General features: G+C 44.9%; 2 protein-coding genes across 5 annotated transcripts in view; both read right to left on the reverse strand.

The window, feature by feature from the left end:
- Positions 1–3,765, reverse strand: part of EDEM3 (ER degradation enhancing alpha-mannosidase like protein 3) — a 30,628-nt gene extending 26,863 nt beyond the window's left edge. Inside the window, exons 1-2 of one of the 4 annotated variants that reach the window (XM_054072958.1) lie at positions 3,453–3,765; positions 844–889 (exon numbers count right to left, since the gene is read on the reverse strand). In XM_054072958.1, the coding sequence (XP_053928933.1) occupies positions 844–889; positions 3,453–3,607 (201 nt within the window). In that variant the 5' untranslated portion in view covers positions 3,608–3,765. Of the gene's footprint in view, positions 1–413; positions 536–843; positions 890–2,717; positions 2,736–3,452 lie in introns of those variants that run through there. The other 3 variants (XM_054072959.1, XM_054072960.1, XM_054072961.1) reach the window with 3 other exon arrangements.
- A 1,649-nt stretch (positions 3,766–5,414) lies between these two features.
- The window catches only part of NIBAN1 (niban apoptosis regulator 1), a 66,470-nt gene continuing 46,616 nt past the window's right edge, over positions 5,415–25,268 (reverse strand). The window contains exons 6-14 of the mRNA XM_054073177.1: positions 22,616–22,731; positions 18,912–19,016; positions 18,664–18,826; positions 17,291–17,478; positions 16,196–16,357; positions 13,250–13,360; positions 12,363–12,470; positions 10,361–10,472; positions 5,415–8,897 (exon numbers count right to left, since the gene is read on the reverse strand). Of these exons, the coding sequence (XP_053929152.1) occupies positions 7,171–8,897; positions 10,361–10,472; positions 12,363–12,470; positions 13,250–13,360; positions 16,196–16,357; positions 17,291–17,478; positions 18,664–18,826; positions 18,912–19,016; positions 22,616–22,731 (2,792 nt within the window). The 3' untranslated portion in view covers positions 5,415–7,170. The remainder of the gene's footprint in view (positions 8,898–10,360; positions 10,473–12,362; positions 12,471–13,249; positions 13,361–16,195; positions 16,358–17,290; positions 17,479–18,663; positions 18,827–18,911; positions 19,017–22,615; positions 22,732–25,268) is intronic.

Raw genomic sequence — 25,268 nt, forward strand, 5'->3', positions numbered from 1 at the left:
CGAACAAAAAGACTTAACACTCAGGATGCACCTTTTGTATTTACCTCATTTGCGGTTACAGTTTCTCTTCACAAGTAGAGATCACTTGTGGTATATTTCAGAGTAATTCTTAATTGAGGAAAGTCAGTCCACCCTAAGTAATCCTTTATTCTTAAACCTATCTAAATGAAGCTAATGAGTTGATTAGAGCACAGGATGGTGCTCTTATCCAGAATATGGAGACACCATTAAAAAATCACAAGTCACGCTAAAGCAAACTACGGCGAGCGTGGCTCATGGCCGTATGAAAACCACAGACTCAGAGGAGGCTATAACGCCTGGATATGACACCACTATTTGTTTGTAACAGGGCTGCCGAACTGCATTTAACATATGCTACCACAGAAGAACAATTTTACACAATTTTTACCCACAAAGTAATGAAGATTGATTTGTATTCTGCAGAATCTGATGACTGCAGACAGCACTTCTTGAGCTTCCTTTTCCTAGTAGTTTTGGGAGTCTGGAATTTCAAACCAGTTTATCAATGATGAAAACTGTTCATAGCTGTGCTTGAGATAAGCTGTTTTGAGGAAAGAACAGGCACAGATTAACGGAGTTACTGCCAGCAATTCCTCGCTACCATTCCGAAAGCCACCATAACCCTCCTGGCTGCCCTACCTGAAAGTAACATTTGTTTATTTCTTTTTAAAGGCTACACAGATGCTCCTTATGTATTTTAGTTTTGATGTTGCCCTTACCTCCGAGCTATTTCTCTAGAATGCCATGCACTGCACATTGCTTTCTCTTCCACGTCAGCAATAGCAATCCCGAAAAAATTAAGCAAATGGGTATTTTACTTACCATATAATTGCTATACGCATGCTCAAACATTTCTAGCACTTGGTTTCTAAAAAAGAAAAAAAAAGGAGAAGTATTAGCTGTCTTGCATCACTCAGTCTTTACTACATTCATCTTAGAACAGCAAGATGTATAACACTTCAATATCCCAATATCAGCAGCAGGTTCTCTACCAATGTACTCTACTCAAGTAAAAGAAATATAGCATAATATTTTTTCCTAATTCAGCTACTTTAGTTCACTGAAGAAAGGAAACAGTATTTCTTTACCTAGCATGAAATTAAGGATTTGGGGATCTCTTTCAACCTCCTGTGCTTTCTCTTAAACTGCTGTAGATGTCACCAATGCTTTAAACTTAGAGACGGGACACACTCCATGCCCAGCAGAACACAGCAAACAGAATTATGTTCTGCTTGTAAACACCAACACTAAATCCAACTGGCATAGCATAAATTTCTGTCTTTGATTCAGAAAAGGACTGTAAATTACGAGGTAAGCTCTTCCTTGCATCAGAAGTCTTGGCAAGCAAACACTAAAGAAAACCCTTGTGGATACATTTATTTTATATGTCTGAAAAGCAGTCAAATTGACAAATGCTACTATATAAAAAGCACTGGGGTTTTTTTTGGAGACAGCATTACTTCCAATCATTCCTAACTGTTTTACTGAGGAGCCTTGCAAGGCAAAAGAGCACACTAATTTCAGAGCTGCCATCAACATGATTCACCATCTCTGCTGATAAGACTGAACAGAAAAGAGACACGAACACCACAATTATATTCTAAATATCTGATTTAGCCCAAAGACTCGGAAATTTAAGGAGTAGTTTTAACTGATGAAATGCATTAAGTCACCAAAAGCAGAGCACGATGCCTTCTTCGGGTACTGCACAGGCTAGATCCAGCAGCTCTGGGATCCACCGCAGCAGACCAAACCCCAGGGCTGGGCACACAAGCGCCAGGTCCAGCTGAACGAAGCTGAACCGAACACACAATGCTGTTCAGTGACGTTGCATACCAGAAACTGCTTAATACTTCTCTTTCTCTACACGGAAATTAAATTTACAGGACATTTTCTGAAAGAACTTCTGCACCCAACATAATCTTATCATTAAACAGATCCACAGATCACCTACAGCAGAAGTGACAACACGGTGCCTCCCGACACAAATCCTGGGGCAGAAGATGATACAGTGAGTGCAAGCTGTGAATGTAAAGATGCTAAACCGATCCGTGAATAACCGTTAAACTCTTCATGCAGCCACGTGACAAAAACATATAAAATATTAGAGACTCAAAGCAGCCTGAGAACCCAAGATGAAAACCCCAATAAGTAGAAACACCAGTTAAACGTGAACGATGAACATCAATTCAATATCAATTTATATCTAAGGATTAATAACTGTGAAAGCCTCCACAGTGTTTCTCCAGCAGACTTTTCTGTGCGACTGAATTCCTCAAGCAGTCACATGAAGAAAACACAAAATGTTATACACTCAAAGTAGCCTGAGAGCCCAAGATGAAAACCCCAATAAGGTGGACATCAATTAAATATCAGGTTATATCTAACAATTAATAACCATGAGAGTCTCCTGTGCTTCTCCAACAGACTTTTTGCATCATTATTCCGTGCCACTGATCAGAAGACAGTAAGAGGATGATGAGGCTGCCCTAGCAGTATACTTGGACCATGACACTACCCTTTACACATCTGTCTAAAGAACCTTGTTCTGTACAGTGCAATTCATTGCCACCCGCATGCAATCTTTACCCTTCAACTCCAAACCGTGTTAGAGGAGAACAGGCTGCTCACACGCAGGTGCCTGGAGGCCCAAAGCCATTTACAGGAGCCAGACAGGATCACATGCAAGCACTGACCTTTTTTATGGCTCCCGAGCACGCACATGCTCTGGAAGTGGAGCCAGAACCAGCCTGGATCCAGAGTTACCTTTGCCTGCCTATGGTGACACCTGGGCACTGGGATTGAACTCACGGGCAGCAGGGGTGAGGAGGGGGTGAGGGAAAGGGCGAGGGAGAAAAGGGGGAGAAGATTAGTGGGAGGGCAAGAGAGAAGAAGGCAGAAAAGCGGTGGGAGGGCAAGAGAGAGGCCGGGGAGAGAAGAGGGGGAGCGAGAGAGAGGAAGAGGGGAGGGAGAGTGAGTGAGAAGAGGAGGGCAGGGGGCAAGAGAGAGAAGAGAGGGGAAGAGGGAAGAGAAGACGAGAGAAGACGAGAAAAGAGAAGAGAAGAGAAGAGAAGAGAAGAGAAGAGAAGAGAAGAGAAGAGAAGAGAAGAGAAGAGAAGAGAAGAGAAGAGAAGAGAAGAGAGAAGAGAAAGATGGGAAGGAAAGCAAGAGAGAAAGGAAGAGGGAAGAAGGAAGGGAGGGAGGGTGAGGGAGCAGAGGAAGGAGAACGAGAGAGAGGGGAGGAAGACAGGAAAGAGAGCGAGGGGGGGGAAGCAGGGAGGGGAAGAAGGGGGGAAAAGAAGAGGGGGTAAAAGAGGGAGGGCAAAAGGGGAGGGGGGAAAGGTAGGGGGAAAGGTAGGGGGAAAGCTGGGGGAAGCCGGCGGTTCCCGCACCCCGGCCAGCCCCCGAGGCCCCGCGGTCGCGCCGCTCACCCCAGCCGCCGCTTCTCCTCCTTGCTCATGGCCCCGGCGCCCGGGGCGGCCGCCAGCACGGAGGAGGCGGAGAGCAGCCCGAGGGCCAGCAGCCTCCAGGGCCGCCTCCAGCGGGGCCCCCGGCCGCCGGGCTGCCCGCCCGCGGCTCCGTTCATGTCGGCGGCCGCTAGGCCCGGCCCCGGCCCCGCCGCCGGCCCGGCCCCGCCGCCATCCCGCGGGCGTAGCCAAGGAAACCGCCGCCGCTTCCGGGTCCGCCCGCGCGCGGCCAATGGCGGCGCGGGACGGCGCGGGGACACGTGACACCCCGGCCGGAGCGGCGACGTGGACAAAAAGAGGGAGGAAAGGGTGGGGAGGACCCGGAAGTGGCGACAGGAAACTACAGCTCCCGGCGTGCCTCGCGCCAGCCCGCCCCAGAGCCCGCGCGCCCCGGGGCACGCCGGGAGATGTAGTCCGCCTGTCTCCTCCCCCTGAGAGCCGCGCGGGTTTTAGAATTAAAACCAACAAACGACATTATCACACACTGATAGAATCGTGGGATGGGTTGGAAGGGACCGTAAAGCCCTTCCAGTTCCACCCCCTGCCATGGGCAGAGATACCTCCCACTGGATCAGGGGCTCCAACCCGGCCTTCAACCCCTGGTCTTGGGTTATCATAGAATAGTTTGGGTTGGAAGGGACCACAAAGCCCATCCAGTTCCACCCCTGCCCTGGGCAGGGACACCTCCCACTGGATCAGGGGCTCCAAGCCCCATCCAACCTGGCCTGGAACCCCTCCAGGGATGGAGCAGCCACCACTGCTCTGGGCAACCTGGGCCAGGGCCTCCCCACCCTCACAGGAAAACATTTCTCCCTCAGATCTCATCTCAATCTCTCCTCTTCAGATGAAAAACGCTCCCTCTCATCCTATCGCTGCCCTCCCTGCCATGCTGAACTTCTAAGGACACTTCCCACTGGATCAAGGGCTCCAAGCCCCATCCAGCCTGACCTTGAAACCTGATTATCACAGGATGGTTTGGGTTGGACGGGACTGTAAAGACCACCCAGTTCCAACTTCTGCCATGGGCAGGGACACCTCCACACACACACAGACAAAATCAGCCTCCTGGTGATGGAAGGGAAGAGCGGTTTTTATTGTCTTGACAAGCATTTTTACAAGGGATGTATAAGCAAGGGACAATGTGTTTCGTATCCTGTCCTTTCAAACTGGCAGCTCATGGAATAAAACAGCTCCCCTCAAAGCTCCGTCGCACTCCAGGTGGGAAAGAGGTGATTTATTACTGCTCCCAGTTTACCAATAAATAATCCATTCCAGGTAAGTGTAGGAAATTCCAAAAAAAGTGATAAAAATCACTGAATCAGTGGATCATTATTATTACTATAGTTGATCAGTGCTCCAACTCACAGATTGCTGACCCCTAAATTGCTGTCACCTCTACCTCGGTCCAGTTAAAGACAAGAGCAATGCTATTCTCCATCCGCTTGCAAACATCTGAATGTACTGAAAATATCCACAAAGGCAAAAAAAACCAGTCCCCGAGCCACGAGAAACTTCCACTTCAACTGCAGAACAAAGTGATGTTCAGACTAAATCCTCCTCCTTCCCCATCAACTTGTGCAAACCAAATATGCTGAGCATATTGCTCAATTCTTTAATATTACAGGAAAATATTGCCCAAATGTAAACCTGCCATGGAAATAACCCAAAATTGACTATGATGGGAATGTCTATGCCAAATACTTTCCGTATAGATGTACTTTATACATGTTGGCTGCGAACATACTGCAGTCTTCTTCGCAGAGTCACTGTCCTGCTAGTCCTCTTCCATACAAAACATCGCATTTAAATGTCATGTCATCCAGTTTTAGTATGGCTAAAACAGATTGCTGCTGCGTAAAGCATACATTATAAATTTGAAGTCACTCAAATGTTCAGTACCAATTAGAAATAACTAATGATTTGTTAAAAAAAAGGGTGCTGACAGGGAAATAATTAAAGATTTGTAAAAATATTGGCTGACAGTGTGTGGGGGGTTTACAAATTAGTATTTTTGCATGAAATATAAGGAGGAAATGACTCCCAGTACTTTTCCAAGGAAAACCTCAGTGCCCTTACTGTTTCTGTACCACAGCACGGCTTCTGGAATAAATAGGAGTTGCATTTCTTTTACGATAGTGACATTGCAGTTGGTCCGGTTACTCAACAACGTTCCTTACTCATGCAGTAATATTTGCCTGTTCTGCTAGTGTCAATTCTCTGTTAGTATTATAGCACACTTCGATAAATAGACTTTGCACAGTTTGTTGAAGTTAAATGTCACCAAGTATTACGCTCTCAGCACTTTTGTTATTTCTTCCCACGTCTTTATGGGCGTAAATCCTGCAGTCCTTACTGTATTTATCATTAAACTTTGCTGTCCTGTACTGTATTATATTTATTTGGGAACAGTCTGAAACATCAGGTGCCTTAAACTGACCTCTAAAGTGAGGTCTTGATCTCTAAAGCCCAATTTATTAAAATACTATTTTTCATTCCCAAGCTACTCTGTGCACAGTCTTTAAACTGTGAACAATGCATGTAAGCAACTTTGTGCACGAGTCGTGCTTTGATACAGATGATAATATGCTACGCAAAGCAATAGGTCTCATTTTAATAAGTGCTTTTGAAATGTGATTCTGGCCTCCAAAATCTTAAGAACACATGAATAACCCTTGGCTCCTTTTTGCTTGGGTTTATATTTGTATTAGAAATTACACGCAATGATTACGATACTTCATAATGACTGCAGTTTATATAGTTTACACACCTCAAAAGGCCTACAGAGCTGGGTAACCAACTTAAGTCAGTAAGAATGGGAATGGCAGCACTCAATATTCTGTATTAGATAGCCCTAAGTGAATATATTTTATGGTGGGAAGTAAAACAGGAAGATGCTGCCCAATGGTTATTGCAAACACCTTTCCCTTCCATAAAATAAAACAAAATTAAAATAGCCATAAAGTGCTCTAGAAGGCTAAATAACCCCGAAGTGCAGAGTGGGACGAGAAACCTGCTCCCATATTTTTCCCCGTTTTTAAATATAGCAATAAGAGAAAAAAAAAAAACCAACCCAAATCAGAACCCTTGCTTGTCTTTAATATCCGTCAAACTTTAAAATAATTAAGTGATCGGTGTGCAGAGTTTGCATAGGGTGTGGCTTTTGAGCAACCTAGTAAATTAACTATTTGGCTCTGCTTAACTACCGAAAGTTTTATTTATTTATTCCCCGCATACTGCATGCAAATACTAAAAGCATCCTCGGACAGGAACGTATGTACCAATCACCTAAGAATCATTGCAGTACTTGTCAAATCCATGCATTTAAAAATCATGAGCTACTGTGCCAAAACAGCTACGTTGTTAAAATAACCGTATAGTTGGGGGTGAGTTATTTTTGAGGCACTCAGTGGTCACGTTTGCGGACTTTTCCTATAACCAGAAAAGGCAGCAAATTTTAAGTGAATGATGAGGTTCCCCAACAGTGACCTGGTTTTAAACGGTGAGGGCTTTAACCAAGAAACCTATCACGCGTCACTCAGGAAGGGATCTGTGCTAAAACTGCAAGAGCTGGTAATACCGCAACAAAGCCCGTTTCCTCTAGCCCCAACCCAAGCAAGTATTCACAATTAACAGAGGTTACTGGAGTAAATAAATCCCGCAGGGCTGGGCTGAGAAGCATTTCTTACTCTTCAGAGTTTTGCTGCGCAGAACTATCTTCTCTGTTTTCTTCTGTGCAAATATCTTTTACTTCTGTACTTTTTATTTGTGTGTGTGAGGATGAGTCACCTTCTGGCTTCTCCTCACCCTCACCAGGCTCCATACCTCCTGTGACCTTCACAGCGCTAACCTCACCCTGCTCTGGCACCAAAGAAACTGGCACGTCGAGCAGTCCTGTTCCTGGATTTTCTGTATCCAAAATGGGCACTTGCGTTGTGTCTGCATTTCCAGCAGGATTACGAAAAGAGCTCTCAGTCCCCACCTCCACGAGGACGGCATGGCTATTCCCTGCTCCTCCCTCCTCCCCATTTAATCTTTTGCCTTCAGACACATTTTCAGTGCGTTCCTCTGGCTGGGATTTATCCCTTTCGCAGCTTCCCACACCTGTGTACCAAATGCCTTGCCCGATATCCACCTCTGCCTTTGCCTCCTGAGGCGTATCTGAGCTTTCCACCAGCCATTCTGCTTGTGCCTTAGCGCAGGCCCTCTCGGACACATTCACTAAACTCGTACCATCTGCCCCCAGACCAGATGAAGACGGTTGGTGCTCCTTGAACTCTGCGCATTCCTCTGTATCTTTGTTCATCACTGTCTGGCTCACTCGAATTTCTGCCACAGCCATTTCGCTGAACTCATTCCCATTATTGTGCTCCTGCAACTTTAATATCTCAGCTTCACAAACCTCTCCTATGTTCTCAGCTGGAGTATCTGCTGGTACCTCAACCGTTACCGTCAGCAAACTCCTTATCTCATTCACATCATCAGGAGATTTACAAGTCTTTTCTCCTGACTTGCTTTCTTTTTCTGGATTATCCACAATCCCTCCTTTCCCTGTGTTTTCATCCTGGGAAATAACCCTTGTTTCAGTATTTGCTTCCAGGTCATTGCGTTCTTTTTTACTCTCCTCTTCAAACCCTGTTCCTACCGCATTTTCACTCAGAGATAATTCTTTCATAATGTCTTCTTCAACTCTGATTTTCTTTTCAGCATTATCTAAAATCTCTGCTTCTGCCACGTCATTATGTGGGGAAGTCAGCTTTATCTCAACTTCTTCTCCCTGTGCTTTGCTTTCTTTTTCAGTGCCACTGCCGCACGCCGCATCCATTGCCGTTTGACTCTCAGAAGTCACCTTTTCCTCCACTGCTCCTTCACGTACTTTAAGTTCTTTCGTAGGACTGTCTCCAAAATCTTTCACTGCAGTTTCAGTCCCAGGAGCTACTTTTTCCTCCACAGCTTCTTGTTGTGTCTTAAGCTCCTTCTCAGCGTTCACTACACACTCAGCTTTCACTGTGTCTTTATTCTCCAAAGCGCATTTTTCCTCTGCAACTTCTTGTTTTGTAAGCATAGCTGGAAGGGACTCCTGTTTTTCACTGATGTCTGTAACGAACACTTCTTCATTTCTGTTTGCCTGCTCACCAGCTGTACTAACAGCAGGGACTGCCTCTTTGACTGATAACTTTCTATCACCTTCCTTCTCCCAAGCAATTTTTTCCGTCACCACGAGCGTTTCGTCACTTTGAGTTTCAGCGTCTGACGCCTCGGCTCGGGCGGTGGAAGGCTTCTTCGCAGGAGTGGTTTGTGCTGATCCTGAAGGGGTCTTCAGGTCCGTTAAGCTGGACACGCTTTCACAGGGCAAATTCAAGTTATCTTCAAAGAGGTTGTGTTTCTTCATAATGGCAGCTTCTTTTATCACTAAACAGAACAGAAAGATCAAACTGTTGTGGAAAGACTGACAGAGGCACATTGAAGAAAGTGCAAAGTTTTCCAGAGTTTCTAATGTTGCACATTTTGATATTAGATATTTGACATTCATTTTCAACTTGCTTTTTGAGTTTACATTTCACGGGACTAGGGGAGGATTTTATCTGTTCTGAATAATGGAACTTCAATATTGACCCAAGCATGGCTGTAACAGAAAACTACCTGAGCACTACCAGACTAGAAATAAGAAAGAACTTTAGACTAGATAGAAGGAGAAATTTCTTCACCGTGAGAGTGGTGAGGCCCTGGCCCAGGTTGTCCAGGGAAGTGGTTGCTGTTCCATCCCTGGAGGTGTTCCAGGCCAGGTTGGATGGGCCTTGGGCAGCCTGAGCCAGTGGGAGGTGTCCCTGCCCATGGCAGGGGGGGTTTGGGACTGGATGGGCTTTAAGGTCCCTTCCAACCCAAACTATTCTATGATTCTACGATTCTATGACCTGCAATGCATGCAGGCAATGTGTCAATGCAGAAGTATTTACACTGAGTATATGAATAAAAGTGTGGTTGTTACATTAATTATTATAGCTTGTCTTTTATCTAGGGTATAGACAGACAGATCCAGAGAGATACAAGTAGTTTATATATCTATGTGTGCCATCAAGAACAGTTTTGGTTTCTGATGCAAAAGCAGAGATTTGCAGGGAATATTGCAGTGGCATCAGTGATGCACTCGTAACTGCATCCAGCAATACATTTCATGTGGGGAAATTAATTTTCACTGCCATTAGGTATTGTAGAATCATAGAATAGTTTGGGTTGGAAGGGACCTTGAAGATCATCCAGTTCCAACCCCCCTGCCATGGGCAGGGACACCTCCCACTGGCTCAGGCTGCCCAAGGCCCATCCAACCTGGCCTGGAACACCTCCAGGGATGGGGCAGCCACACCTTCCCTGGGCAACCTGGGCCAGGGCCTCCCCACTCTCACGGTGAAGAAATTTCTCCTTATGTCCAGTCTAAATCTGCTCCTCTCCAGTTTATACCCATTGCCCCTCATCCTGTCACTACAAACCTTTCTAAACAGTCCCTCTCCAGCTTTTTTGTAGCCCCTTCAGGTACCGGAGTCTTTGCAAACATGAGCATAATTTCAGTCCTTGGCCTTAGAAATCAAGATGAAATGAAGCTGGCACAATGGTATTTTGTTAGAAATAGGCTTGTGCCAAGCTATCACATGGAGTTTCCCAGGCTTAGTAAAACTGCCCGATAATTCAGATTTTAGGGCTTGCCACACATCTTTAAGGAGCCGAATGCAAACACTGTAGCGTCGTAACCCCCAGTCTTCAGGAATGTAGGATCTGAGCCTGAAGCAGCCGGGTTACAACTTTGGGAAGCTCTGAAGCAAGAGCTCACCAGCCAATGGCTGAAATGTTGTTACTGTCACCCCCAAGCATGTTCTTACCTTTCAGGGCTTCTTCGAGCAGCGTCTGATATAAAATCTCTTCATACACATTTTCTACTTGGATCACACTAGTATAATCAGCAAAAATGTACTGCTCATATTTCTGCAGCTCCTGTGGAGACAAAAAGAAAGGAACAGATATGAAAAAAAAAACCTGGAAATTCTGAGGGTCCTGCTTCAACAGAGCACCTTCAAGATGCCATCTGGCAGGTCCTGTGATGCTCTTTGCTGGCTCTTTGAATTACGACTAGAGGAACCATGTACGTTCATAGTTTATTATGCGCTTATCAAACAGTATTCTTGAAGTACAATTACATTTAAAAGCACTATAAATCATTACCATCTGCACTATAATAAACAATTCCGAAGTAGATAGCTGGTGAGGAAGTGCCTTGCTCACTGTTTGTCCAAAGAGGCAAATCCACGGTGAGCATGGGAGACACAGCGTTTGGTTTTGTTTTTTCCCTAGGAACTCAAGGACATGGTTTAGCAGCAGAAGAGGAATGGTTGGACTCGATGACCTAAGAGGTTTTTTCCAACCTAGTGATTCTATGATTCTATATAACATTTTTGGCTTACTGATGGATATGCAATAAGCTGTCTAGACACAACTAAGTCAACGTCACCAGGGACTTGCATGGTGGTCTATAGAAACTAAATTACGTGACCTCTGCCCACTTCTAGACAAGGTGCCTGCAGACAAACAGCTGGTGGGTTTCAAGTAGAAGGTCAGGGCTTCACTGGGCATGTGAACCGTGCCACGCATTTGCTTCTAGAGCCGGCTGCTCATTTCTGCCGAGGCACAAATGCAAAAGGCTTGTGGGAAATTAAACACAAAGGGCTCACAGGAAGTTTGCACCACCACTGCTTCCTTTGTCCTGTATGACAGGGACATGATGTGGAACTCCACCCTCTCCACATATATTCAAGGTGAAGAAATGCTCGCCCCTGTGCATAGACACTGTGTCTTGAAGGCACCGCTGTCACGCTACAAAGCGACTATTAGATAGTAGAGAGAAGAGAGTGACATACAGAAGAGAGTGATTTTAAATACATTTTTGTAAGTCAGAAGCTTTAACAATCCATACTCCAAGACTCACAAGCATAACTTGGCAAAACGCTTGGTTTAAACTTGGTTTCGCAACCAAAACAAGCTGGAGGGGATCAGCAAGAGCAGCACACCGTGGGCAAGAGCTTACAGCCTCTGGGAACTGATGACAATCGCGGGATACAAAAGGGCAGAGAGGCTGGGATGGCTTCAGGCAGTCATCTTTCAGCAGGTCCAGTGAAAATGCAAGAGGATAAGCATGGGCTTCAGGAAGGGCAGAGTATTTATTTTGAGCCAAGGTGAACAGCATTCCAGCTGGACCCTGATGCACCCACACAGATAACATCTCCATGGAACTCTGGTAGCCGTGTTTGCTGAGTACTAACCTACCCGTATGACAAAGGGCAACAGAGAAACTCTCTGTATGTTTGTTTCCTGATTGCTGATGCAATCCTTTCCTTTTAAAAACACTGAAAGCGAGCACGCAGCCTGTCTGCCGAGCGGGCATTTTGAAGGAGGTCACAGCCGTGCCTCAGGGTGATGCTGAAGAGGAGAGCGCCCTTCCCACAGACCAAATTCCAGCCTGCAGCACGGCTGCCGAACACAAGGACAAGCCCATAACCTACAATTATAATGGTCAAGAGGAGTTCATTTTGAGAGGACTTCAGATCTCCAGGGATTACATGAAACAGCGATGGGCAAAGGTCTGCAATTATCTCTGAGAAAGCAAGCTGTATCTACAGTTTCCCTGCTTCCTGAATTCTTCCTTATGCTCTACACCGACCCAATCCACAAGGTGGCAAATCAAAGCATCGTTCGGCCAAGCGGGCAGCCTATCTGCGTGACTCTTTGAGAGAGAAAACAGCTTTACAAAGTTGAGGATTTACTGCCAAGCAGTTAATCCTTCCCTGCCTTTTATTATTGTGGGGTTTTTTTTAAATCACCAGAACCTACTGGTTTGCACGTTGAAGCCAGTGTCTTCTGCATTGTGGGCAAAGTAATCTGTACCAGTGCTTCTTGAAATATCTTCTTCCGGATGGTGCTGCTGTCATAATCATATTGCTGTCAAAACAGATAAAGAGAGAAACAAGCCCAAACATGTTTGGGGTTATTAACCACTCGTAGGAAAAACTGATTCTTGTTAACCTACACCTGGTAGTAGATGAATCCCAAAGGATACCACATTATGCGTGCACTCAAGGCTTTGAATTCCCATGACGGTTATTTCAGCTTTACAAAAATTCCCTAAAATGTGATTCTGAGATCTCTTTCCTTTCATTTTTTTTTTTGGCCTAGGCTAGAAACACCCCCCTGATTGCTCTCTCCGGGTATTTCAGCGCTGCCTCTTCAGAGATAATGAATCATTGGGGCAGGCTAATTATAAAGCTAATATAAAATTATCTACCCAGATCCACATTATCATCATATCCAGCTGATTTAATTGTAGTCAAAAGGGCTACGTGCACCTTTACAACTGTCTGCACAGAACTACATTTTACCCCTCCCCAAATGAGCAGTACAGTTCATCAGTATTTCCCACTCAATGGTAAGAGATATCGCCTTTCAAATATTGAAACAAATCCACACACAATATATTCTCCATTGCCGAAAAGGCAGAACCCTGAGCACTGGCCCAAGTAGTCCAGGGAAGTTGTGGCTGTTCCATCCCTGGAGGTGTTCCAGGCCAGGTTGGATGGGCCTTGGGCAGCCTGAGCCAGTGGGAGGTGTCCCTGCCCATGGCAGGGTGTTGGAACTGGGTGATCTTTAGGGTCCCTTCAACCCAAACTATCCTATGATTCTATGAACCCAAGGTCTTCCTGTGCAAAAGCTGTAATATTTACCTTCAGTACTCTCAGCTTGACTTTTTCCATGGTTGATGCCACTTTTGCCGAGTCTGCCTGGTGACTCGGAGAGAACAACTGCTCAAAAGTATAGACTGCGTTCTCCATCAGCTAAGAAGAATAAAAAAACCTGTTAAAGCCCAGTAACTTAAAATTCCTGCTCATGTAAAGAAGCGTGATAAAGGCAACCATTAACTGAAATTGTGGGTTTGAGAAGGTGAAACAGAGAACGAACAGTGGGCCTAAAATCAAGAAATATTGCAAGTACTATAAAGGATTGTAGGAGGGGAAGAAAAGCCTGGTAAAGATTAGACTGCAACACTCGGTTTTCGAACAGGAAACCAAAAGGGAAGGTTATCTAATCCAAGAACATAAGAAAATGCAACTACCCCAACTTCTACCTTGAGTTTACAGGCAGGTCACTACTAGGAAGTCTGCTAATGTCACTGAACAATTCTATCAGCGCGCTTACTCAGAGTAGATTGATTTATGCTGTGCACAAATTTTCTGCCATGTTTCAGTTCTCTGAAGGCTAACGTGCACAGAAATGTTGCAATAAATAAAGAAAATTAGGCCTTGGTATCATTATTATGCTATCATAGCCTTCTTGGATAGATTTAATCTCACGTCACCATCCAAACTGATGGCGACAAAGACAAAAAGGAGACTTGATCATGTCCATATAAAGACCATAGACAGAAGTAATTATCCCTAATAACAAGACTCCCTTCCACTCCTACCAGACCCTAATGGTCATAATCATTAATACTGCAGATAATTTTTAATAAAAGTAATTAATCAGTAGCTTTCCTAATTATACAAATGATTAACAGCGAAAATTGCACAGAGCGCAATCATTTCTCAGAATTATGTTAGGCTGGCATTCGCCGTCTTGTCAGGTTATCCGGAGATCCATTAAAAATATTAAATCCCCTACTCTGCAAAGATATTTCAGAAAAACAGTTCTGCAAATGGTTATTATGTCTACTTAATAAGATTTGGCCTTTTTTTCCTTAAGTGTTTCCATTCAAATTTTCTATATTCTTATTGGAGGAGCACAGGGACACCCCCAGTGAGGCTGTCCATCCCCCTGGATCTTCCTTTACATCACAAGGGACCGTCTCAGTTGATGTACCTAACCAGCCAAACGCTAGAGAAGACTTCTAGCATGTAAATGAATAGGCGCATATTATGGGTAAGAAAAGCTTTCGGCTAGTAATATTTTCATGATTGAAAATACGCAGTGACAAATGTTGAAGGTCAATTTTGACAACTGGCTTGGCAGATAACTTAGGACTCTACAGACAGTGTTTCTAAATGGAAATGGAGAAGGTGGAGGTTTAGTCAATTTTTGTGTGCATCAGAAGGCTGTAGAGTAAATGCTCAGGCACTGTGAGACCCTGGATACAAGAAAAAGAGAGGATCAGTGCAGAGGTAGGTCTGAGGCTAATTAAAAGACAGATATTCACTTTTTTTTTCTATTTTCATTTGCATCAAATAATAAATTGGCCTGGTTCTGGCGAAGGCACTGAAGCTGCTTTATTTATGCCATTGAGCATTGCGCTCCCAAATTTCCTGACACTGGCCACTAGAGGATGCCAAGCTCCCAAGCCAGGGAATCCTGCTCCAGCCTCCACCCCAGTTTACAGCTAAACCAAACGCTTCTTTTACGCTAACACTTATAAGAGCATTGACATGTCTGACCCTGCTCGTTAACAGAATAACATAAGGTGAAATCACTTACTACTATTTTTATGAGAAAACACCCACCTTTTAAAGAGACAAAAGCAATAACAGCATCGTCAGAACAACTTGTGCTTTAGTTTAACTTATTTACTGTGAACTTTTGCTCATGTACTGTTCAGAACAAAACCCCACTTGGTTTGTATGGGATATATTTTCTGTCTGCTTCTTTGTCTTGACTCATGGTCCTCGCTTACTGAAAGCCATTCTATTTGGCAGCTTTTTGGAATGGTCTCCTCTGAAAGACCCAGACACGAAATCAGAATTTTATTCCTGAGTAACCCTTTGGCTGCTGGCTATGGCTGTGCTTAGAAGAGCTGCTTTTAGGAAAACCCTTTCCCAACACTGTGCTGGAGACCTGCTCTCCAGATTCAGAACTCCCACTCCACACAGCTGCACTGGCTCCACTTCAGAAGATTACCAAACAGATTACTTAAGTTTCTCAACTACGGATTAAAGTCACAGGATTCAACACAGAGCCACAAGGCCAAACCTGCCTTGTGATCTGGCAATCGGAAGAAGTCTGCTGGCCAGCCTCAAATAGATTTCTGGCAAGGCATCCAGAAGAAATAAGGGTGAAGGAAAATTATAGCCTGTACCAATACACATGAGAGGGGAAGAAAGAGATGGAGCTCATTTTTCATCTCAAACAATGCAATCACTTCAAACATACCCATGAGAAGTGGAGTCGGTTAAAGCACCTCCACACAGCTACATCCTGAGCTGTCTTGTCTGTGTTCAAGTAATTGCGAGTTTCTAACATTAAATGCCTTACTTTATAGCCATAAGAAAATAAACTGCCAAGGACGAGATGTTCCATTTTGGTAAAATATATTTAAGACCCTTCCTGAAAAAAAATCAACCCCTGAGAACGGAAATCAGGTAGATTTTAGCCACCCCATTGGTTAAAAGCACAATTTTCTCAAGTGCAGAGACATTAAGAATTCAGAACATAAAAATTCAGGGGAAGAGATGATCCATCCAAAAGTTTTGTGCCTTGTTGAAAGACTCGCATGCATGCAACCTCACTAATATAAATGTCAAAGAGCTTCTAGCAGTGATTTCCTTAGGCTTTGTGATCTGTACTTTGATTGAAAGATATTCTGGGACTCTTTGCAGCTTTTTATCAAGATTACTTTGAAGCAGATTAGAAGGACAAACCCAACCTGTTCCCCCAGGAGGAAAAACTGGATCTTACAATACCTCTTGCATGAAGTTCTGGGTCCTCTGAATCACAAAATCAATGTGATAGACCTTGAAGCGACTCTTGAGGTCTTGAAGCAGCTCCTGGAGGGGGTTCACTTTCAGATAGCAGGGCTCCATTTTCACCGAGTTGAATGGTAGGTTCACAAGCTGATCCACGTTCTGCATTCCAGTGGAGGAAGAACAGGTTTTGAGAGAAAGCAACCAGAGGCAAATTTATAATAGAGAATGCAACGGTGGCCCTCAAACAAATTCTGATATCGGAATCAGAGAATCACAGAATGGCTGGGTCAGAAGGGACCTTAAAAGCCCATCCACTTCCAAACCACCTGCCATGGGCAGGGACACCTCCCACTGGATCAGGGGCTCCAAGCCCCATCCAACCTGGCCTGGAACACCCCCAGGGACGGGGCAGCCACAGCTTCCCTGGGCAACCTGGGCCAGGGCCTCACTCTAATTGCACAAAACCCACAAGACGTTTTAAATGACAGAACCAAGCACTAACAAACGACCACCTGGGAAAGCAAACACTGCTGTCAGTCAAGTTCTAGCTAGAAGGTCCCTTGTGCTAACAGAATCATAGAATCACAAGGCTGGAAAAGACCTCTGAGATCATCAAATCCAACTGTACTTGTCCTCTACTAAAACATGTCCCTGAGCACCTCATCTACCAGATGATTTTTAAACCCCTCCAGGGATGGTGACTCAACCACCTCCCTGGGCAGCCGTTCCAGAACTTGATAACCCTTTCTGTAAAGAATTTTTTCTTCATGTCCAATCTAAACTTCCCCTGATGCAGCTTGAGGCCATTCCCCCTTGTCCTATCACCTGTCACATGGGAGAAGAGACCAATACCCCCCTCACCACAACCTCCTTTCAGGCAGTTGTAGAGAGCAATAAGGTCTCCCCTCAGCCTCCTCTTCTCCAGGCTAAACACCCCATTTCCCTCTGTCGCTCCTCATAATCCTTGTTCTCCAGCCCCTTCACCAGTTTTGTTGCTCTTCTCTGGACACGCTCCAGGACATCAGTCTTTCTTATAGCAAGAGGCCCAAAACTGAACACAAATTAAAGGCTCCAGATATATTTCTCTATTACCTCCTTTAGCTTTGTGATATCATTTGTCTTTTGGAAGTCCTGGATGATTTCATTAACTTCTTTATCAAAAAGCGAGCGGACTTCAGCAAATCCGGAACTCACAGGACCCATGAGCTCCTCTAATATGGACGTGAGAAATGGCTGGATATTTTCTGCGCAGCACTTCTGGGCAGGCTCAGACACAGTGGCTGGAGAGTCAGACAACACAACGGTAATATTTAGGCTACTAGGGAATATAGTGAAAACAGTAATCTGAACAGATTTTCTTTACAATGAATTAAATGACTCTGTATTTTTCCCTGGGGTCACACCTCCACAAAAATGATGAGGATGATGAAAGGAGAGTTTACAGTTTTAAGAGTGATAATAAAACATCTATTCCCATGCCCCACCTAACCTAATGCCGGCAGCGTGAGGGCACTGCGACAGCGGAGGAAAGGCAGCTGGCAGTACTGAGATAGACACTGGGAGGTTTGCACAGACCCAGAGCACAGTGACTCTACAAGGAGGCGTCTGAAATTGATACTCTACCGTTCGCTGAAAGCATCGTAGTCTGGCATGCGAGAATATCAGCAGAACATAGAATCATAGAATAGCTTGGGTTGGAAGGGACTCTAAAGCTCATCTAGTTCCACCCACCCCCCCCCCGCCATGGGCAGGGACACCTCCCACTGGGATCAGGCTGCCCAACAACCCCAACTCTCTCAGCCTGTCCTCATATGGGAGGTGCTCCAGCCCTCAGATCATCTTTGTAGCCTCCTTTGGACCCATTCCAACAGCTCCATGCTGAGTTTTATCAAAACAGCATCAAAATGACCAGCTATTTACTTATTCGCTAGCATAAGCCACATCAGCTAATATTTTGCCTGCTTTTCACACTCTTTTTTATATTAATAGGAAAATTACAATTACTTCACGTTAGTTTAAAACCACCAAAGAAGCCCTTTGGTTTAAGGATCAGTGGCCTATGAATCTGTCACATAACCAGAACCTGGTTTTGTGGCACATTCCTAAACATCTAGTCAAAACCACTACACTTTTACTTACGCTCATGTGACCTGAACCTTCATTACAAAGGGCTGTCCAAGTGCAAAGGAAAGCAGAACGAGCAACACTAACCAGGATATTCGGAACCTGCTAGCTTTAGCTCCCACTAGAGAAGACCTGGTATTTTCACAGGCACAGCAGCCGCAGGTATCAGTTCCCATCAAAAGCAGCAGAGGCTCAAAGTATTTGTTTTCTGAAAATAAGTGTCTCCAGGTAGATTTTTTCAAAACACGTGAGGATTTCAAAATAATGACATCTGGTGATTCGAGCAACGCAATGGGAAACATGAAAAAATTGCTGCAAAACAGAGTTCTTCCTCCACCAACCTTTGATTTTTCCAGCTAAGAAGTTCTTGGAGTTCAGAATCTGATCCATGTCCGAGCGAATGGTTCCTTCAAGAGTTTTTGCAAAATCTCTGCATTCTTCTTTCAAGGTACTTAATCCTTCTGACACCTGCTGCTGGACCAAGCCATAGGTTTCTTCTACGATCTAACCCCAAATTAAAATAAGAAGCATAGATCAGCACGCACAGACAACTGCTCTGAGAAACAACTCTACAAATATCGGTACTTACACCAAACCACGCCCGCTTCCTATCGTTCCTCTTTCCTTTCATTTTAGGCAGGATCATCGTCTGAAGGTTAGGCAGGAGCTCCTCCATCACAAGGTTACTCAGGATCTATATGGTCAGAAGATTAAAATCATAGCATCATAAAATAGTTTTGGTTGGAAAAAACCTTAAAGCCCATCCCGTCCACAGCCAAAGAAAGCTTTGAAGTGCAGTGGATATCCTGCAAATCCCAGAGAGACGCAGTAACCCTGTGAAAAAGCAGACAAAACGCATCTTAAGGTTCTGCATCTGTCTCGTTTACTCTGGGTAAAGGATCTCTAGCTTGCTCAACACTTTTGGTGAAGTCTCACAGACAAAATACATAGTCCTCCTTCCTTGCCAGTGAGGCTTGAGCAGAGCGTTTCCTAAGTGGTGTGTATTCGAACCCAGCTCTTTTCCTTGCCTCAACAACAGCCCAGTGTGGTCTTCATTCAAGGACCACCGCCCTGACGCACCCAGCTGCTGACTGAGCCAAGAGAGTGCAAAATCACCCCTTCGCTCTACATTTTCATCCTGCTGCTGCTTTTTCATTTGTGCCAGTGCTTCCTGACATTCAACCTTACAGCTGCTCGAGCGGCTTTGAGGTGCGCACAACAACCCCAGAGAGAAACGGCAGGAATTTAGACAGCAAAAGTAAGACAGAAAGGGCTCTGACTGCACACCACATGGTGTAAAACAGGGTACCTCCTGGGCATAAGACAGCCCCTACTGAAATACAACACGCAATACCCTACTTATTAACATCCCTGTAACAACACTCTGTTGTTGTTGTTTCATACAAATCAATTTCTTATAGATTATGCCGCTCAAATTCCGCTGGGCTGACTCACCCGTCAAAACTAGTTTAGGTCCTAAACTCAGGAGTCACTTCAAACCATCTCACGAATACCCCAAACCGGAGCACCACAGGCCAAAGAATAAATGTGGCAATGGCTCAAACAGATTCTGAAGAATCTAAGCGCTCTGGAACATTTTTAGGAATGCTGGATTTACATTTCTGGGCTGAAAGGTACAAATGTAGGGGCTTGGGGTTCAGCTGTCCTTGATTTAGCAATCTCTTCCTGCTACATTGGTGCCGTACTGATTGATGAAGTGACACTCGTGTAGCATCGAGGTGTTGTAGCGCTCTCACACTGAGGCTGTACTGTTCCTTACAACAGGCGTTGTCAAAAATTCCCTGTTGTTAACTCTGTATTTCAGCACTTACCTAGAGAAATACCACCTACAATTGTGTCTATCCTTTGTTAGTAACGAAATATGATGACATCAAGCTGAGTGGTGCAGTTGCCACACTCAAGGATGGGATGTCATCCAGAGGGACTTGGACAGGCTGGAGAACTGGGGCTGTGCGAATCTCATGAGGTTTGACATGGCCGCGTGCAAGGTCCTACACCTGGGTCAGGACAATCCCCCATTTCAATACAGGATGGGAGATGATGTGATTGAGAGCTGCCTTGAGGAGAAGGACTTGGGGTGCTGGTTGATGAGAACCTCGACAGGAGCCGGCAACGTGCACTCGCAGCCCAGAAGGCCAACGGTGTCCTGGGCTGCATCCAAAGCACCGTGGCCAGCAGGGCGAGGGAGAAGATTCTGCCCCTCTGTTCCTCTCCTATGAGACCTCATCTGGAGGACTGTGTCCAGTTCCGGAATCCTCAACAGAAGAAGGAGATGGAGCTGTTGGAACAGGTCCAGAGGAGACTACAAGGAATATCCAATGGCTGGAACACCTCCCATACAAGGACAGGCTGAGAGAGTTGGGGTTGTTGACAGAAGGCTCTGAGGAGACCTTAGAACGACCTTCCAGTACCTGAAGGGGCTACAGGAAAGCTGGAGAGGGGCTGTTCACAAAGGCTTGTGGGGATAGGATGAGGGGCAATGGGGATAAACTGGAGAGGGGCAGATTGAGACTGGACACAAGGAAGAATTTCTTCACCATGAGAGTGGTGAGGCCCTGGCCCAGGTTGCCCAGGGAAGCTGTGGCTGCCCCATCCCTGGAGGTGTTCCAGGCCAGGTTGGATGGGCCTTGGGCAGCCTGAGCCAGTGGGAGGTGTCCCTGCACATGGCAGCATGTTTCAAACTGGATAATCTTTAAGGTCCATTCCAGCCCAAACTATTCTATGAAACATTAAAAATTAACAAAAACAAAACCATAAAAAGGAACTTTTACAACACAAAAGACATTTAGTAGGTCTTCAGCTGAGTGACCGGGTACTTGCTAATATTACATCCATACTGCTGCATGCAGGCAGAGCTGTGTGCGCTACAGCTGCGGAGACTCTGTCATTATAAATGAATGCCAGGGAATATATTTATTGGCATTCTGCAGAAATTTTTACAGCAACAAATTGCAGCTTGCTTGTTCCAAACCATTCACTTAGCTTGGATATTTGCCTAAAATAATTATTATACTTGGTCAAAGCAGGCATGAGAACACGCTATACTTATAAAATGAATTATTACTAAGAAGATAATAGCACAACTAGTCTGGATGTCTTCTGGTTCCAGTTCTCTTGAGGTATATGGGTTATGAGTAAGTAGTTGGCAAGCAACAGGAAAAACAAAACATGAAGTGAAACTAGCACTATAATAGCTCCATAACGTGAGGGAGGATGGGAGGAAAGAAAAACCCTCACTCCCTCCCCACTGGAAGGATAGAACTCCTTATATTAAGTAATTTATTATCAGATGTTAGCAGGAAGCTTCAACTCCTGAAATGACTGCACTGGGAAAGACATTGTTTCCAATAAAACAAACCAGCTTCCAAATTTTTCAGCATTTCCTAGGTAGATTTCTCCTAAAAGAATAATCCGATTTCTTAAAACAAAAGCCTGATCGTGAACTCCCCATCAGGCTTTTTCCCGTTTTCCCAAAGGGAAGCCAGATTTCATCAAGGAAAACACCCAGCAGCTGGTACTAAAATAAATATTTGCTGCTGAGTGCTCCGTGCTTTGGAAAAAATCATAAATCAGGACCCAAATAATGCCTCGATTGCATTAAGATACATCTGGAGCAACGCCAGAGGGATTTACAGAGGGAGTTACTTCAGTATCGTTGCTCCAAAGTTGCTCGCGCCGGTGCCCCAATACGGATCCCAGACCCCGATCTTAGCATCTTGTTTCTGATTCATAAAATATCTCTTACTTGTCACGAATGGGTAGAAACGGTCATCATGAAATAGAAAACCAGCGGACAGCCCCACGCAGCTGACAGTGAGTATCTGCTGCACGCAGACCACGCTTTCTGAGTCTGCTGTTCGTTGCTTTTGGTCTCGCTGGTTTACCAAAACTATTAACAGTGCTAAATGTGGTGGTGAGCTGTTAGCCAAGTGCCTCGTTTTACACGCAGCGCTTATTCACCCGTTGACCCTGTGCCATAAAATTAAAGTGGATGCAGCAGCCTTTTGTGGAAATGTGGCCATCCCTACATTCCAGCACAACACAAGAACTTTAGTTGGCAGCACCCTTTCTTTCACGGTTTAGGAAGACAGTCACAACGGGGTTTACTAAAGAACTGTCACATATCAGAGGTATTCGGACACCCTGGTTGCTTCTACCTACCAGATTTTGTTTTTAAAACTACCGTTATCTTTCCAGGAGGTTTTACAACCTTCGCTGCCCTCAGAGCTGCCATATCCAAAGCCAACAAAAAGCAGGAAGATATTCTTTTACCTCTTTTTCATTGCCGGTTATCATTTCCCACGTCCCATAGTGACCTTTCTCCTGCCGGAAAAACTGAATAGCTTCTAAGAACGCCTGGACTTCATACGTGGTCTGCTTGAGAAAATCTAAAGAAAACAAGAAGTAGCACAAAGGATTTACTCAGAAATCATCTTTAGGAAAAAAAAATATCCTTTTTTGATCCTTTTTCGATCCTTTTTCCTCTCCCACATGCATCCAGCAGTAATATTTGTACATCATTTATTAAGCTTGAACGTTCAAAGACCTTGGGCTTTCATTGAGATCCGTAAGCCCAATGTTGAGCCATCACATGGCACGTAGGAACTTTCACAAGCCATCGCACCCAAGGTGATAAGTTAAACCAACACAGAGTCGTGTTACGATGGAACAGCTGATAAGGGAAGAGTTTTAGCGCAGCAAGCATTGCCTGTGGCACAAGGCAGTCACTAACACATGAAAGCTCATCCCTGTGAGCAATGTAGGTATGTAGGAAGACTGACAGCACACACCAGGGCCGAGAGTTGGGAGCATCTACTACTTTAATTTAAGATAAAATTAAGAATTTAAGAGTCTGACAGTTGGCTGATTACAGTATGCTTTACGCCCTTGATAAATGAACCTGAGTTACCAATAATCTTTCATTTCCTTTGTTTAATTAAGGAATTGATGATGAACATGATTTTTCACGGACGTACAATAAAACAGACCTGGACAAAGTAAGCACCGTGCTCAAACCAATTAAGCACAAAAACGTCAAACAAAATTGTGCTGCTTTCCCTAAATATTTCAGGACTGTTTAAGCACAGTTCTGGGGTGTCTGGTTATCCTCCGTGGCTACCGCTGCTCCGTGGTAGCTCTTCTCAAGAACAATGCGATAGCCCACAGCCACTCTGTTGCACAAACGAGACCACAGCGTGGAAAAACCAGAGAAGTGGTTAGGCCAGTTTGCCCTTACAAACTCGGGATAACCAGTCGTGCAACAGAAATTACATCTCAGGCATTTTGTTCTTCTAAAGGCTTTCAAGACACAGGCAGCCCACACTCTCCTTCACACGAGAGCATCCAAGACCATCGCTAATCAAGACTGCTCCACCAGTGGCACAGTAGAACCAGTTTGTCATGATTTGAGGAGAAAGTCCCTCTGCCTCAAAATGTAGAAAAGCTCCCTAGAGCAATCAGGTTGCCTGAAAAACTTGAGTAAGAAAACCCAGCCCTGAAATACGTCAGGAATTCAAGTGCTGTCTTTGCTGTGAAGCAGAGCTCTGGGATTGTTGTGAGGATTAATGTCTTAAGAGAAAATCAAAGCCAAGATGTTTTATTGTCCCCCTCTTCAAGGTTATCTACTCGCAGCCCTGATCAGCTGAAGTCCTACTACACACACGTAAGAAATAAAGGAGGGAAGAGGAAGAATACGAGCACAGGCTCAGAGAGTTGGGGTTGTTCAGCCTGGAGAAGAGAAGGGTCCAGTGGGACCTTAGAGCAGCTTTCACTGCTGAAAGGGGCTCCAGGAAAGCTGGGGAGGGGCTCTCAATCAGGGAGTGCAGGGATAGGACAATGAGGAACAGTTTTGAGTTGAAAGAGGGGAGATTAAGATGAGATCTTAGGAAGAAATGTTTTGCTGTGAGGGTGGTGAGGCCCTCAGGTTGCCCAGAGCAGTGGTGGCTGCCCCATCCCTGGAGGGGTTCAAGGCCAGGTTGGATGGGGCTTGGAGCAACCAGATCCAGTGGGAGGTGTCCCTGCCCATGGCAGGGGAGTGGAACTCAATGGGCTTTGAGGTTCCTTCCCACTGAAACCATTCCACGATTCTGTGATTCTCAAGGGTAAGCAGCTCCTTTCAAATATACTGGTTTGTATAATGAGTTGTTTTGTGGAGTCGGAGTACATTCTCAAGCCTTGCCTGTCAAGCAAGACAATTCTTTTGACTTGTTCATGAAACTTCTAAAGAGAGAAACTTTATAAAAGGCTTTGATACATGCCAAGGGCAATACAAGGATTATACAAATTATGGGAAACACAAAGGATTAGCACTACAGTAACGCCTGAAATGTCTCCTCCATGGGCTTTACACAAACAGGAACACTACAGAAACCTACAATTACTTTGATCAACGCTTCGCCCTTGCTACTGCTTGACCACAGCACTGTACAGATTTTATCTACGTAGGAGGCTATAAGGTTTCAGATCTGCTAAGAGCCCAAAGATCAGTATTTGCCCTTTCAGAGCTTCCCCTGGGAGTAATAATTACTTTGGGAAGGTACGTTCTACGTACTGAGGTGCAGCAAACACCCTCCCAGTGCCACTCTACAGGCACCGTCCCTCTCCTGCAGACATTTGGAGGTTCATAGAGATCAGCTTCTTCAAGCTCACATGATCGAACGTGAGAAAAGCAGCCACGTAAAATCCCAACCATTCCATCACTGCTACCTCCATGATTTATAGCATTTTTAATAGCAAGTCAGTACGAGATGCTAAAATATCAGTAAAAGACTTGTAAGTCAGGCTGCTCACTAAGAGCAGAACGTCCTCTGATGGCCACTTTAACGAAAGAATAGTGTTCCACCTGAAAAGTTGGTGGAATGTTGCATCTGAAAGCTTTTGTCCTCCTAAAATTAAACTCTGAATATTTTGATGAGAAGAGGGCCGG

This window comes from Cuculus canorus, chromosome 8, assembly GCF_017976375.1.
Source record: "Cuculus canorus isolate bCucCan1 chromosome 8, bCucCan1.pri, whole genome shotgun sequence".
Lineage (NCBI taxonomy): Eukaryota > Metazoa > Chordata > Aves > Cuculiformes > Cuculidae > Cuculus > Cuculus canorus.